Source organism: Hemitrygon akajei, chromosome 14 (assembly GCF_048418815.1).
Source record: "Hemitrygon akajei chromosome 14, sHemAka1.3, whole genome shotgun sequence".
NCBI classification, from domain to species: domain Eukaryota; kingdom Metazoa; phylum Chordata; class Chondrichthyes; order Myliobatiformes; family Dasyatidae; genus Hemitrygon; species Hemitrygon akajei.
The window spans coordinates 94,163,691-94,181,278 of record NC_133137.1 but is presented as its reverse complement, the minus strand read 5'-3'; the positions used below and the strand labels follow the sequence as shown (position 1 = coordinate 94,181,278).

At 38.6% G+C, this 17,588-nt stretch overlaps 1 protein-coding gene across 2 annotated transcripts in view; it reads left to right on the top strand.

The window, feature by feature from the left end:
- LOC140738799 (reelin-like) overlaps window positions 1-17,588 on the top strand; it is a 302,475-nt gene that overhangs the window by 28,386 nt on the left and 256,501 nt on the right. For both annotated transcript variants that reach the window (XM_073066646.1, XM_073066645.1), the window contains exon 3: window positions 10,797-10,907. In XM_073066646.1, coding sequence (XP_072922747.1) covers window positions 10,797-10,907 — 111 coding nt within the window. The remainder of the gene's footprint in view (window positions 1-10,796; window positions 10,908-17,588) is intronic.

The following is a 17,588-nucleotide window of genomic DNA, read 5'->3' as shown; positions in this document are numbered from 1 at the left end:
TAGCCTAATTCTGCTCCTATGTCTTAAGGACTTTTGGTCTAATGTTGAGATTTTATTCTCGATATTCCACTTAATCTCCCTGTATTACTCCTTAATAATCACAATCCTGTGAAGATCAAATATTCTTCTGGCTTCTCCAACTTACCTTATTTTCCAAAACTGTATATAAATCTTTCACAAGAAATGTGATGGGATAAACAAAAACATTAACATGTGCCACTTCAAATTTAAAATGAAAAGTGAAACCTCAGAGCTTTGAATTTTTCTACTATTTTAAATTTTACGTATGTTTTTTAAGCTCTCAATTTTTTGAGAAGCCATTGGCAATACCAGGGTCCATGATGTTGGTTTAACATAATTGGTAGAAAGGCCATATAAACTAACAAGCAATGGTTAGTTCTCTTTATTTTTTTTGGATCAAAAGTGCATGCGGCTTGTGGAATAAATGAAGATGCGGAAGTGCCAAAAGGCAGAACCTTATTCAGAGCTTGTGAGTCATATTGGACTTGGAAGTGGAATAAATGTTTTTCTTTCACAAATGAAGAGAAAAGATTATGGTTAATAGAATTTCTTTTCAGATAGCAAGTTTTTTCCTCCATTGCTCTGAAATGTGAATAAAATAGTGTTCACAGTGTTATGTTTTGTAACTCCAAAACATAAAACTAATTGAAAGAATAACACAGAAGCCCAGAATGCTTGTGTAGGTTTAGTTTTTACTTTAGTAAGGCATTCAATTATGACATACAAGCCATTCATGTATTTTTACATAAAACCCATAATGAATTATGTAAAAACAAAGAATGCTTTATCAAACAATACTATACACTGTATTTACAATATTACTGAAATATTAAATACACAACACTCCTCCCTGCTTAGCTATAAACTCCAACTCAATGTACAATGCATCTCAACTATATACACTGTTATACAACTACACTTACACCCCAAGCCAGTCTGGCTGTAAATCTGTGCAATTTTTTTCTGCGATGCAAAGTCAATGGGACATTCACTTCCATGTGACATGTCTGCACCTGTATCATAAGGTGAAGTGCCACTGGACAATATGGATCATAATGTGTGAGTTCAGTGTTTGCCATCACCATTTCCTTTGCCTTTTGGAAGGCCACCTCAAGCTGCTTTGTCCATTGCCATTTATCCCCAATCTGTAGTAATGAGTTCAAGGGATGGAGCACATAGCCAGGTTTGGCATGAACCTATTATAGTAATTGGCAAATCCTGAAAAAGGGTGGCAACTGTGACATGTTCTTTGGCCTTGGGGCATCCGCCACTTCTTGAATTTTCTCAGCACACTGTGTAATTCTTATGCATCAATAGTGTGACCACAGTAAGTGATACTTGGTTTAAAGAATTCACACTTGCTGTGTCGTGCTCTGTGCCCCTAATCTTCTAATCTTTTTAACACTCTCTTGAGATTTTGGATTTGTTCGTTGTCATCCTTACCTGTAACAATGATGTCATCCAGGTAACATTGAGAGCCTGGGCAGCCTTGCAGCACCTGGTCCATCGCTTTCTGCCAGAGTGCAGGTTCAGATGCTACTCCAAAAATAAGCATCATCCATGGGCTCCACGCAACCTTGGAAAGAATTCCTTCAGCCTTCATGCAATCTAACTCACTGGCTACTTTATCACAGATGGTATAAGGAACTGGACGGGCTTTGTAAAACTTTTGTGTGGCATTTTCATTTAGCACTATTGTACCCTTGACATGTTTGAGTTTTCCAATGCCACCCTTGAACAGTGCTGAGGCACCATCCAGTATCTTTCTTAGTTCACTTTCAGTTGACTCTGTTGGTGGGGATTAGGCATACAAATGGTGGATGGATCTCCAATCAAGTTATAGTTGTCTCAGCCACTCATGGCCTCAAAATGCTGGCCCTCCTATTTTTACCACATACAATCCCAGTGTTGGTTGATGTATTTCACTGTTATGAATGTCATTCCCAAAGGAGTTACCATTTCTCCAGTACAGGCTTTAGTTGGATATCTGCTAGCTTCAGTTCAGTATCTTTGAAATGCTGTTCAATCTCAGTTTGTGACTGAAACAACAGAGCCAGGGTCCAATTCCATTTTAATTAATTTGCTGTTTACTTCTGGTGCAAGCCATATTGCTTGTTTCTTGTTAGATTCCACATTGTACCTCTCAAGACTATCTGGTGTTACTCTAATCATTATCATATTTTTCATCAACAGCATGTAGATTAAGGCTCTTTTTGAAACTGAAACCTGACTTTTTATCTTTAGCTCTTCCCTGTGGGGTCCAATTATTTTGGTATGTGTCCTAATTTGTATTTTCTATAAGTTTCACTTTTAAACCTGCATTGGTTTTGTGTATGTGAGCCCCTGCCACGATGGTAACACACTTCATTTGGCCATACAGGTTTCTGTTTAGACTTTGCAGTTTTGTTCACACGCTCTTTCATTCCTGACCACAAGTCATTTTTGTCTCTGGCTGCTGTTTCCATTGATAAAGCGATTTCAGCTGCTCTTTTAAATGTAAGTTGTGCTTCAGTTAGGAGCCATTCTTGAGTGCTTTCTTGTAAGGTCCACAAACTAAACAATGTCTCAGTACATCATTAAGCCCGTTATTGAACTGGCAATACTGAAACAGTTCCTTCAATTCAGCCACATAAGCTGAAATGGACTCCACTTCCTTTTGATTCTGCTTAAGAAACCTAAAGCGCTCTGCAATCATTAAATGGTTTTGGTTCTAAATGTTCCTACATTAATTTCACAATATCAGCAAAGCTCATTTTGGCTGGTTTGGTTGGAGCAGTTAAATTTATAAGCAAATTGTATGCTCTTCCACCAAATATGACACTCGTTCTCATCGGTTATTCCATTTGCTTTAAAATACTGTTCAGTTATCCAATTATGTGTTGTGCAGTCAAATGTGTCTATCTTTTCAACGTAGCCAGCTATTTCTGCATGAAAAAATTGTTATTATTACCTAGAACTCACTGTTTATGTAGCGATGAAATTTATCCTTTTTTTGGCTTTGTTTAATTCAAACTTTTCTCTCTGCTTTTGAAGAAAAAACAATTCACTGTTTTTTTTACTCGAGCATTTCTCTCCTCTTGAGAAGAAAGCTTGTTGCATTTTTTAAAAAACTGAAATGTTTTTCTGTGCTTCAACAGGTAGGTAATCATCTTGGGTTCATTTTAAATCTTACTCGTCACCACTGTTATGTTTTAACTAATGTTATATAACTAATTGAAAGTACAACACCGGAGCATGGAATGCTTGTACATGGGAGCCCAGAATGCCTGTTTACAGTTAGTTTTTACTTTAGTGAGGCACTCACTTATGATGTAGCCATTCATGTACTTTTACATATAACCTGTAATTAATTATGTAAAAAACAAATAATGCTTTATCAAACAATATATTTACAGTATTACTCTAATATTACTGAAATATTAACTACCAAAAACAGTTTGAAATTTGGGTATTATGAAGGGTTCTGATCGGTTAAATACTTGTACAATTAGCAATTGGATTTGTATTTTATTATTCTCAAGTTATAAATAAGTTTTGTCCATTTTCCTCCATCTCTATTTTGTATGATCTTTACGTGTGTGTTGAATGTGGCAATTTACTGCTGTGATTAAATGGAGTTATTTTCAGTTTTCTTCAGTATTAGTGGAAAGGCTTGGAAGTTTAAATAGTTGATTCTTAAAGTAGTTATTGAATTGTAGCTTTTTGTATCCATTTTGTATATTGTAAATTTCAGAACATTTGCCAGTTTCTCACCACAAGTGCAAAGAATTGTGAGTGTCTTATTCTGCAGATCTGCAGAGTGGCCTGCTAAAGACATGAGAGGCTATTTCATGGAAAATGCAAAACTATTCAAAGGATCTGATGAGTGTTTCCTATCTCACAAGAATGATATTGAACTTGATGTTCAATAAGTACACTACAGTAGCTAAAATACTCTCCACAGTGACTGTAAAACACTACACATATTAGTTTGTTATGTTCTTTAACAGTTACAAAGTTTGTAACTGTTAAGAAATGCACAAAGCACAAATTTATTTGAACTACAGAATGTACTCAATTTTGTTGAAAAGTTGCGGAAGGAATGTAAAAAAAAAGTGAATGAAAATGTTTTGAAGTTGTGGCAAGTTAACCAGATCAGAATGGAGAAACTCTGGAAAGTTGTGGCAAAATTATTTTACCGAAGGAAAAAGCAATATTCATCCTGTACTATTTTCGTAGTGGTCCTGAAATAGACAATCAAGATGTGTGCTGGAAACGGGCAGTATCTCACCAACTAGCCTCTCTAATTTGGAGTTCCATGGTGTCAGAAGGTTCCTAAATTAGATTTTAAGTTGCAGTGGATGTAGTTCTTTTCATCACATGCACCTCAGTATAGCCAGTTTTTACTTTGAGAAAGATGTTTTGAACAAACCCCTTCAGACAATAATGTCTCAGTATTACCATTAAAGGATCAAAGCTTCCTATTCAGTGCTGACTCTTTCATGCTATTCACCATCTCTAACCTTTATTTGCCATAATTGGCTCAGCTTCACAGGGAAATCAGCAAACTTCCCACTCCCTCCAATTGGCAAGTTGCCTGTTTTAGCTCATTTAGTTGCCAACTTCCACTAAGTTTGTTTGTTTGTTGTTCCTTTTTGCGCCTTGTGATGCGTTGGGTGGCATTTTTGCCGTTTCTGTAGCGTTTAACTGTCTTTTACTAGGCCGAGTTTCTAGCTCTACACTCAATCTAGCATGGATGGAAACCGTGCAAGGAGCCGGCTGGATTCGAACTAGGCCATATGCCTTGAAGTCCGGTGCTGATGCCACTACATCACCAGTGGCTTCCCAAGAAATTTAAGTGTATCAAATTTGACCTAGCATTTTCTGATACCATCGATTCCAATTGATCTGAAAAAACAAAAAAAAAACAAAAAACAACATTCAGCAATTATAAAGAATAATAAATATATATATATATAATATCTCATCAAATTTCATACAATTTTATGTTTTGCAATCAATTTGTTTTTGCTCGTTTTTTAATGTAAAAATAATTTTTGTATAAATTTGTGGGATGTCGGCTTTGCTTGCACAACAGTACTAGCAATGTGTTTGTTTCACTGGGCTGTTTTGTATAGCCATTCAGATTCATTTACATTATATGTGTGGTCAGGTTTTCTATAAATGTGAGACATGGTGAGGACAGCAAGTTTGTATACCCTATATTGCACCACCATAGTTGACAGCAGAATGAGGAGTAAACTACATTGCCACTGACAAGAGTTCAGATTGGTGTTTAAATGTACCTATTTTAAGCAAAGTTGCATTAACAGTTATCAAATTGTGATACTCAATTTATTACATTTTTCCACTTTGTCTTTATTGATCTTTAATGGGTGTCTGAATCTTCAGCTCAGTTGTCAGCAAAAATTTAATTCTGATCTAAATTAGTAACTTTAATTTAGCAATGTTGGTGTGAGAATCCGGTACTGTATACTGGTTTCCTTCTGCCTGACACTGATGACAGAGGTGGAACAAGTCTCAGTACACATTACTGTGAAAATTTAAATCTGTTCTGTCACTCCAGCCTAGGCAAATAGTTAATGAAGAATAGCAAAGGAACTTGTAGCTTCTCAAATCTCGTTGCTTGCACTTCTTCTCTTCGTCTCATGTTCCAGCTATTTATTGCTTATTTATTATTTTGTCTTGTTCTGTATATGCACAATTTGTCTTTTGCACACTGGTTGTTTGTCTTGTCAGGTGCGGTTCATTGATTCTATTGTGTTTCTTAGATTTACTGAGTATTCCCGCAAGAAAATGAATCTCGGGGTTGTATATGATGACTTTGATAATAGATTTGCTTTGTACTTTTGTACTATGTACTTCAAAAGTATCATTTCCTGTCTGTGCCTGGAACATTAATAATACTTCACCTTAGATCTCTAGTACCCATACTCATAATTAATGGTTCGCAGCAGTGAAATTGCTGCTGTTTACAGATAAACAGGGAAAAACTTAATTTCACAGAATACCTTAAAGCAAGTGATGGCAAGGCAGCAACCGTTTTGCATCTCTCCGGATTCTCTCTTGATCTGGATCATGCAAATTTAGATCTGCCCTGTGTTATACACAACACTGTTACAGCTAATTCATCTGAAGAGAACAGACTTTCTGCTATACTATCCACCTGGCCTTTACCTAATCTCCTGTACCTTTATTGTATTTTTTAATCTTCAACTTTCTCAAGCCAGCAACTATTTAATTTCTTTTCAAGTTGCTTCGAGGATAATTTGTAAAAGAAGTTTCTGGATTTTAACCAGAGCCCACGGGTTAGAACCCATGTAATGTAGGGCAAATTGGCTGAGTGGATCCAAAATTTGCAAGTAATTAGAGGCAGAAAATAATGGTGGAGGGTTATTTTATGAAATCTGTGATTAATTATGTATCATAAGTTTTGGTGTTGGGACCTTTGATGTTTGTAATATATAGTAATGACTTGGATGTTGAATGTGGGAGATACGACCAGTAAATTTGCAGATAACACAAAAATGGTGGTGCTGTAGAACTATGGAAGATTGCTTTAGGCTACAGTATTGTAAAGGTCAGTTGGAAGTGAACAGAGCGATTGGAGTTGGGAAGTTGGTTGGAATTTAATCCTGGCACATGTGAGGTAATGCATTTTGGGAGGACAAACAAGGGTAGGACATACACAGTAAATGGTAGAGCCTTGGGGAGTGTTGATGAATGGAGGGAACTTAGAGTACGTGCATAAATCCTAAAAATTGCAGCACAGGCATGGCTTCATTGGCTAAAGCATAGAATATAAGAGCAGGTTGATTATCAAACAAATTGATAAAACATTGGTTGACCAGAGCTGGAGTATCATGCACAATTCTGGTTTCTACGCTTTAGGAAACAGAATTGTGCATGATACTTCTACGCTTTAGTGACTGCACTGGAGATGCTGCACAGGGCATTCACCAGGTTGATTCCAGGATGGGTGTGTTTGGGCGTAAAGGGGAGTTTGGATAGGATGAGTTGTTTTCCAAGGCTGAGATGTGGCTGATAGGAATATACAACATTATGATGTAGATAGTAGGAATCAGAATCAGGTTTATTATCACCGGCATGTGACGTGAAATTTGTTAACTTAGCAGCAGCAGTTCAATGCAATACATGATCTAGAAGAGAGAGAGAAAAAATTAATAATAATAAATAAAATAAAACATAATAAATAAACAAGTAAATCAATTACATATATTGAATAGATTATCTAAATATGTGAAAAAACAGAAATACTGTATATTAAAAAAGTGAGGTAGTGTCCAAAGCTTCAAAGTCCATTTAGGAATCAGATGGCAGAGGGGAAGAAGCTGTTCCTGAATCGCAGAGTGTGTGCCTTCAGGCTTCTGTATCTCCTACCTGATGGTAACAGTGAGAAAAGGGCATGTCCTGGGTGCGGGAGGACCTTAATAATGGACGCTGCCTTTCTGAGACACCGCTTCCTAAAGATGTCCTGGGTACTTTGTAGGCTAGTGCCCAAGATGGAGCTGACTAGATTTACAACCTTCTGCAGCTTCTTTTGGTCCTCCATACCAGACAGTGACACAGCCTATCAAAATGCTCTCCACGGTACAACTGTAAACGGTTTTGAGTGTATTTGTTGACATGCCAAATCTTTTCAAACTCCTAATAAAGTATAGCCACTGTCTTGCCTTCTTTATGACTACATCAATATGTTGGGACCAGGTTAGATCCTCAGAGATCTTGACACCCAGGAATTTGAAGCTGCTCACTCTCTCCACTTCTGATCCCTCTATGAGAATTGGTCTGTGCTCCTCGTCTTACCCTCCTGAAGACCACAAACAGCTCTTTTGTCTTACTGATGTTGAGTGCCAGGTTGTTGCTGTGGCACCATTCCACTAGTTGGCATATCTCACTCCTGTACACCCTCTCGACACCACCTGAGATTCTACTAACAATGGTTGTATCGTCAGCCAATTTGTAGATGGTGTTTGAGCTATGCCTAGCCACATAGTCATGTGTATACAGAGAGTAGAGTAGTGGGCTAAGCACACACCCCTGAGGGGCACCAGTGTTGATCGTCAGCGAGGAGGATATGTTATCACCAATCCGCACAGACTGTGGTCTTCCGGTTAGGAAGTCGAGGATCCAAGTACAGAGGGAGGGAGGCCCAGGTTCTGCAACTTCTCAATCAGGATTGTGAGAATGATGGTATTAAATCTTTTTTTCTGGTGGTTCAAGCCTCTGTGATGAAAGGATATAGATTTAAAGTGAGAGGTAGGTTTAACAGGGATCGGAGGAGGAAATTTTTCCCACAGTGGTTGGAATGTGTGAAGTGTTGCCAGTGGAGGTAAAGTGGATTTTACAGCATTTAAAAACCAGCTAGTCAAACCACTTGAATTGCCACATCATAGTAGGCTATGGACCAAGTGCTGGCAATGGGATTAGTATAGATGGGTGCAACATTCAGCATGGGCATGGTGAATCAGAAGGTTTGTTTCTATGCTGCAGGATTCAGTGATTCCATTCTGCCAATAATGAGATAATATGCTATTTATCTTAATAATAGCACTCTGAAATCTAACATGTTCCTGAATGTTTACATCTTCGGTGGAGAAAATGGGACTTCATTTCTCATGTGAATCTTTATATTATAGTTCCTTGTGAACAGTAATATTCTAGTATGTCTGCTAAAATAGTATCAATCCAAGGTGCAGATGTGTGAGGCGGTGATGATTGTCAAGTTCTGATTGCTTCCTAGGCCATTCGGCCAGTTATAAGTCAATCATATTCGTGAGTTTGGAATCACTGTATAATCCAGAATGAGGGTGGCCTATTCCTGTCTCAGAACACTCATTTCGTGATGATGTTGTTGAAATAATCTAATTGAATGTAAGCAATGCATGTTGTGGTCATAATTTCCATAATCTGTCCAGTCAACACTGTTTATCTGAACTCTGTTTCTTATTGGTCAGAAAATATTCGAAGTCACAGTCAAAGTCAAAGTAAATTTATTATCAAAGGACATTTGTGTCACCTACCTTGTTATTTGTTTTATTTTGTTTCTTTAGAGATACAGCACAGAACAGCCCCTTCTGGCCCAACGAGCTGTGCTGCCCAGCAACCCACCTATTTAACATTAGCCTAATCACAGGACAATTTACCAATTAACCTACTAACCAGTACATCTTTGTACTGTGGGAGGAAACCCACGTGGTCACGGGTGGAACGTACAAACTCCTTACAGATGGGGATGGAATTGAACACCAAACTCCAATGGCCCGAGCTGGTAATAGCATTGTGTTAACCACTACGCTGCTGTGGTGCCCAGGTATCTTCTTGCAGGCGTTTATAGGAAAGTAAATAAATACAATAGGATTTATGAAAAACTATAAATAACAAATGCTGACAAACAGCCAATGCGCGAAAGAAGACAAATAATGTAAAAAAATACTAAGAATGTTAGTTGTAGAGTCTTCAAAAGTGAGCTGGAGGACTCCAAAAGTGGTGGAGTCACTCACGCACTGATGTGTGTGAAGCTATCCATGCTGGTTCAGGTGCCTGACAATTGTAGGTGATGGTTAGTGGTTGTCAGTGCAAAGTTCACAAGATTTCTACTGTGCATTTTATTAAAAAGTACATCACAATAGTCTACCTTGGCAGCGCATAATTAGTATTCTGTATTCTGAAAGGTGGAGTAATTTCCCTGTCTATTGGCATGCTAACCACACTTGCCACCAAGGTCACCACATCCCAAACTTAACTGGCCCAGATGTGGAAGACTTATCTTACCAACCTGAAGCATCCCAGACTCCAGCATTGCGGCCCAAGTGATAACAGGTCCTCACAATGTTGCTCCAAAGAAGCCAAGCTTCGGAAGTTCCCATGAATATCTTGACAGCTGACAAGCCCTCTACCTCCATCCTTGCCGGTTGTCAAAGCAGTGAGGAGCAGAATGTCAGAAGCATAGCATTAAAAGCAAAACACTGAGAATAAGTTTTAGGTTGATTAAAGAAAATAGTAAAACTAAAATTAGTCAGCATTTCATTAATTGAAATCATTAAACAGAACTGGAATTTTTTATGAGGTACCTGCTTTCCCTTTCATTTCTCTGCATACCTACATTTGCCTTAGATCCTGCACTAGGCTTGAACAAGATAGGATCAGAGATTAAGCAAGATTCAGACGCAACAGTGGTGTACCTTCACACTATTACAGCTCAGGGCATTCCGGAGTTTGGAGTTCAATTCCAGTGCCATTCTGCACTGAGACTCTATGTGTCCTCCTCCTGGAATGCATGGTTTTTCCCTGGGTGCTCCGGTTTCCTTCCACAGCCCAAAGACATTAATTAGTCATTGTAAATCTTTCCGTAATTAGGTTGGAATTAATCAAGGCTGTAGGGTTGCTGGGGCGGCATGGCTTCAAAGGCCTGAAGGGCCTATTCCACGTTGTAACGCTTAATGAATGAATATGGTGCCCACTGCTGTTGCCCTCCCCGGATGGTGCAGTCAGGGCTGTACGTGCATGGAACTGGCAGATTTGGACCAATACTGCTAATTTGGTTATCAGTTCAACACCCAAAGTAAATGTTTAGTAATGTTAGCAGTCTTGATGATTACATTTAGTCACTTTAATGAGTTTCTATATGAACCTCATTTGGCCAAGGAGGCATGCACGTTCTAAAAGGTGCTCTAAATGTTTTGTGTGCTAATTGCTGTGTTTGGTCTCCCAATCAGTCATTGCTCAAATGTGCTTTCTTACATGTATTTCAGTGACTATTTCCACAAGCACATACTTTGATGGCTTACTGGTGACTGGTCTTTACACATCAACAAGCATCAGTACTCCACAGAGGGTCAACGGTCCCAGCTCAATTGGTCTTGGTAAGTCTTACAGCCCTTTAAAGGTCAATAACTTCTCACCAGATGTGAAAAATGTTGTTAATTAAAACTTGCATAAACGGTTGAATGAGTTCACATAAATACAACCAATTGAAAGTGACTTGCATGCTATAGGTGCAATTGAACATCAGTTATTCTTAGCCAACACAATAACCTCCACAGAGTGCGAGAGTACTTGTTCACTTCTTTTGTACATGAGAGCAGTTAAGTTAAAATAAAGAACTGGCAGCTGCACTAAAGAGCAGCACTTTAAAGTTATTATGTGTTTTAGCTATGCCAAAGTTTGTTCTTAGTAATTTGTGGGTTCTTCCCCCACTCTCTCTCCCCATTCCACCAAGTCTTGGGCACAGAAATCTGACCTGTAAGTATATTTGGAGCTGTGAATGGTTATTATACTGTGGATGAGAAATCAATCTGAAGTCCTGTCATATTTCCATATTTTATATTTCCAAAGAGTATAAAATGTGCCCATTCACCCATTCGGCAAATCTACTCCTGTACTCACTTTCCGTGTAATCTATTTCCATCAAATCATCAATTCCTTCCATGTCCTACCACTTAGCTATGCAATGGGGGGAGGGATGCAATATAATGTGGTTAGTTAACCTACCAAAAGTATGTAAGAAACCTGGACCACCCAAAAGAAACTCACACGGTCACAGGGAGAACATTCAAACTTCACACAGACAGCAGCAGAGATTAGGACTGACACTGTTCAGTTAGCTGTGTTGTTGTGTTTGTTCCTTCAAAAGAATGTAAAATATTCCAGGTGTATAGCAATGACTTGGCCAATGCCTTAATTTAACCAAAAAAAATTATTTGATTATTATAATGTATTTCAAAGTTACTTCATTGCTGTAATTATTTATTGAGATACAGCATGGAGTAGACCCTTCGAGCTACACAGCACAGCAATCCTCTGATTTAATCCTGGCCTAACTACGAGTCAATTTACAATGATCAATTAATCTACCAACCAGTAGGTCTTTGGAATGTGGGAGGAAACCAGAACACCCAGAGGAAACCCACGCATTCATGAGGAGAATGTACAGACTCCTTACTAGCAACGGCAGGAATTGAACCCAGGTCGCTGGTACTGTAAAGCATCGTGCTAACCACTACGCTACTGTGTCGCCCCAAGGGTGACCCTCTCTGAACACCTCCACACCCACTAAAGTAATGTTCGAAATGGAGACACAGTTTGAAACATCAACTGTCCCTTTCCTCCCATAGATACTGCCTGACCTGCTGAGTTCCTCCAGCTCCTTTGTGAGTAGCTACAAAAATGTGTAATACTTTAACCTCACTTAAAACTGAACTTTGGTACCCTGGGATAGTTACTAAATCGACAATGGTTCCAGCATGTGACTGTGTTCCTTAGTTTGCTATTGAACATTAAATTGTCCTGAAATTCTATGGAATAAATTCTTTATTTCAGTCATCTCTTAATATTAAGTAATCATCATCATCATCATCTTCAGGTGCCGTGCCCAGTTTGAGCTTTGACTGCTGTGGCCCACACACTCCTGTTTCGGGTCAGGTGGATCAATTCATTGGTATTCATTTCCAGTTCTCTGGCTGCTGTCTCCACCATCATTTGTCTTTGCCTTCCCCTTGCTTTCTTCCCTTCAATCTTTCCCATAATTACCGTAAGTTCTAACTCGTCTTTCCTAATCACATGTCTGATGAAGTCACGTCGCCTTTTCATGATCTCGTACATTATTTCTCTTTTTGTGCTTGCTCTTTTCATGACATCCTCGTTAGATATTCGTTTCGTCCATGGTATTCTTTGCATCCTCCTCAAAAACCACATCTCTGCTGCTTCAATTCGTACTGTTGAATATTTAATACAGTGTAAGCAAATCAAATGTTAAACGGAATGGAGGAGAATAAGCCAGTTCCTTTCAGAGTTGCTCTGAAGCTATCATTTGGGACTGTTGATGTAAAGGTGAAACTCTTTCCTGACTGATCACAGTCTTCTTCATTTGAGATTGTCATCAAGCTCTATCTGTACATAAAGCAAAGGACACCGTTCTGTCTCCATGTATCAATTATCAGAGACATTGCACTTGTTTTTTTGAACTATTTGTAATCTGTGTAGTCTCATTCTATTATCGAGGAAGAATAGCACGGATCACTGATTTGTCACTTACAGTTCCAAGCACAAATCTTGAATATGTTCACATTTACGGTACTTCATAAATATAAATTATGCAATTTTTTTTAATTGCCTGTGACTGCGGTGGAAGTACAGATGCAAATCATCAGTGCAGAACTTCAGCTCACATGAATCCTGAAAATATCACAGTGAAGATGGAGGATTTTCAAATGATGATGGGGGGACAAATTGGATTGGAGGGTAAATCATCCAGTGGCATGCCCTCTGTGAGAAATAGTACATACTGATCGGAGTCTCTAGAAGGGAAAAAGGGAGAATATATATTTCTAAAACTTATAAAAGGAAAAAAGATGGTTAGTCAAATCTGTTCATGGCTATAGAATAGAATATTGATTTGCTTTCATATCGAATGTGGAGTGCAATAATCTTAGACGATATCTTGGATTATTTTGAAAATACTTTAACTCCTGTATTCTTCCATTACTGACTGAAAAATTAGATTTCTTCCTCACATTGCAGTGTCAGAAGATGTCTACAAGCACATGCAGAGAAAGGCATTACATTGATTAGGTGCATTGAGAAGTCACTTAAATTCTAATGTGACCTGCTTCCCATTTCAATTCATAATTAGTAGGGAAGGAGGAAGGGTATAAAAATTCCAGTTAGGGCACAAGACGATCAATTAAATACAAAATGTCTTTAAAATAAGATATCACATTAACTTATCAAGAAAATGCAAAATAAAAACTATACTGAAAGCAGGTATGTTTGTACTGTTTGTATGGGAATTCCTAAAAGCAAACCAGTTCATTTACAGTAACGCTTTCTTACAGTTAATATGTTTGGAAATACATTGCCCCAGGGACCATTGTGCTCATGCTATGAAATTCATTCTCTCAGCTATGAATCTGCTTGTCAGGGCTGGAGTGACTAAATGACTGCGTAAAGGCAGTTATTCTCATCATTTCAAAGCACTCAAGTCAAGTTCTTTCATTAACTTCAACTTAATAGACATTAAGACCATGTGGCACGTGAACCTGCTTGTCGTGTGGTCTCTCTGCATGGTACAACAGTGATGCAGGATTCCTGTTCCCTGATTACATGGAAGCATCATAGTTGTCATGGCTTTTTAATATGTGGTCCAAAATAAAAACCCAGCCTCATTCCATACGTGCCTCAATGCACTAATTTTATTTGGCGTCTTCATACTTCCCAGAACACGAATAATACATACGTACTACATAAAATGAGTCCTATTTCATAGATGGTTAAATTTAGTTGTGGCATTTGTTTTTCGGTAATTATATTGTAACTATATATCCCAGTCAGGTTATAGATAAAGAGTAAATGCATCAGAGAACAGCAATTCATTCCTGCACTTAAATCAATCAGAGCTGACAGCACCCTTTTAATTAAGTGTACACTTCAAAGGTGCCTGGGCTCAAACTGTAGGTATTGATTCTAGAAAAGTCACAGACATTCACAGCTAATATCAGTCACAGCTCAATGCTCAATTATAACATTTGTTAGCATGCTACCAGCGCTGCAGTGCAAAGTGACAGATTTACATGAATCTATTATTTCCATAAAAAGGAATGAAAATTATCCTGAACATGTGGTTGGCTGAATCTCTTGAGCAGGTCCTACATTGATCAGCTACACATTTTTGTTTTATTATTTGTAATGGGATCTGCTTTTAATATGCCCCTGCAAAGCAAGGGAAAGCATAACATCTGGACTGCATCAAAACATGCTTTATCCATATAATTTCCTGAAGTTGCCAAATCCTTCAAAATGCGAACATACAATAAGGATATTGTTCATTGAGTTTTGTCTCTCCATAATAAATTAAATAACTTTGAGTAAACATTATTAATTCAGTTTGCCAACATCTTCCTCTGGCCTCCCATCCTCCCCTCTCTCCCCTCCCAGTGTTTTGTGTATATTTTGAATTGGCCATGAGTAGTTGCTGATTATCGTAAAGATACTGTTGAGGACATCCTCAAGTACTGTCACACCTGAAATCTCATTTCAGTATTCCCCAGCACTCAGGCTTAAGCTGCAGGCTAGTCTTACTTTGGCATTCTCTAAAAGAGCCATTGCTCCTTCCTTAGGAACAATGACTCCGAAAACCTTATCTTAAGTTCTTGCCTCCCTCATCATCAACACCCCAAGCGTTAAACTTGCTGATTCCCTTCCTATCCAACTCATTCTTCCCAAGGCATTGCATTGACAATGGCATCATAGCTGGTGTGTGAAGATGAATATCTCCCCAAATAAGCTCTGTGCCTGGCTTTCCTTCCATCAACAGTGTGCCTAAACTGTTAAAGAATAATTCCTTGCTTGATCATCCTGTTTCCCTAGCTTTACTGTCTTTTAGCATCTCATTATGTGCCCTCACTCATGCCACTCATTTAGGATTCTTGTTATGCATCCATTCAGGTACAATTAAACTATTCTCACCAAATTATCTTCACTTTTTCCTTGCTGATCCTCTTCCCTTTGTGATTTCATACTCTACTGGTTTTGCTATCTTATCCTCCCTTTATCTCTCCTGCTAGCCCTAAGTCTTTGTTCATAGTTGCTTCTTTAAGATTGCCATTTTGGATCAATAGTAGGAGCATTGCCGATTACTTCATCCACTCATATCCCTGTTCCTTAATGATACTTTCTGGAAGAAATTCTCACCACAGCACCTCTCCTTGCTTCAGCCCTCATCACACATCCTTAAATAAAATGATGCAAACATGAAAAGACCTGATGGACAACAGTTTAGCTATTCACAGCCAGATTACTGAAGTGATTAAATGCTCTGAGAGGTTGGTCATGGCTAGAATTAACTCCTGCCTGAGCAAGGATTGGGACCCTCTGCAATTCCTCTACTGCCATAATAGGCCTACAGTGTATGCAATCTCGTTGAATCACAATCAGGTTTAATATCACTGGTATATGCTGTGAAAGTTTGGTATTTTGCAGCAGCAGTACATTGCAATACATAATAATAAAGAACTATAAATTACAATAAGTGTGTATTAAAAATATATTAAATAGTGCAAAAAGAGAGGGAAAATATTGAGGGTGTGTTCATGGGTTCATTGTCTATTCAGAGATCTGATGGTGGAAGGGAAGAAGCTGTTCCTAAAACATTGAGAGTGTGTCTTTAGGCTCCTGTAGCACCTCCTTGATGGAAGCAAAGAGAAGAGGACATGTCCTGGGTGATGGAGGGTCCTTAATGATAGAAGCAGCCTTTTTGAGGCATCACCTTTTGAAGGTGTCCTGGATGCTGGGGAAGCTAGTGGCCATGATAGAGCTGGCTGAGTTTACAACTTTCTGAAGCTTTTACCAATCCTGTGCAGTGATACCTCCATATCAGACAATAATGCAACCAGCTAGAATGCTCTCCATGGTACATCTGTAGAAATTTGCCAAGTTATTCTCCTCAAACTCCGTATGACATATAGTTGCTGTCATGCCTTCTTTATAATTGCATCAATATGTTGGGCACAAGATAGATCTTCAGAGACACTGACACCCAGGAACTTGAAGCTGCTCACCCTTTCCAATTCTGATCCCTCGATGAAGACTGGTGTGTGTTCCCTCGACTTCCCTTTCCTGAAGTCCACAATCATTTCCTTTGTCTTACTGAAGAAGAGTGCAAGGTTATTGCTGCAACACCACTCAACCAGCTGATCTATCTTGCTCCTGTATGCCTCCTAATCACCATCTGAAATTCTGCCAACAATAGTTGTGTCATTGGCAAGCTTATAGATGGCATTTGAGCTGAGCCTAGCCACACAGTGGCAGGTGTAGAAAGAGTAGAGCTGTAGGCTAAGCATGCATCCTCAAGGTGTGTCAGTATTGATTTTCAGCACAGAGATGTTATTTCATTAGGTCTCTACTTGGCCTTGTAACACTTTGACAACAGCAGTACCTAGGTCAGGTTGCTGTTCATTGATTACAGCTCAGGGTTCAAGACCATCACCCCCTAAATATTATTCAATAAGCTTCAAAACCTGGCCTTCTGTGCCCCTCTCTGCAACTGGATCCTTGATTTTCTCATCGGGAGACCACAGTCAGTGTGGATCAAAAATAACATCTCCTTGTTGACAATCAACATGGGAACACCTCAAGGATGTGTGTTAGCCCATTGCTCTAAATAGGGCTTTTGTATTTTCCTCTCTTCATTGCACTGACTAATAAAAGATTTAATCTGATAGATTAAAATCTTGGTTTAAAAAAAAACAAATGCAGGGCATGGGAATTATGTTACCACTTGAGAATTCTTGTCAGGTTTAGTGACCACTCCAACAAATCAGAATGTTTTTAAAAAAGTGTGTTAAGTTCAAAAATTGCACAATACACATCTTGTATCATGACTTCGTATGTTGGAATGAATTGTAATTAATTACAACCAGGACACCTGATTACGTCACTGCATTAAAATAAATTTGAATGATCAGGACAAGAAAACCCACAAATGAAAGATGACAAAGCAACACAAGAATGAACATTGTGTAGAGTGTTGCACGTGTATATCAGCTACA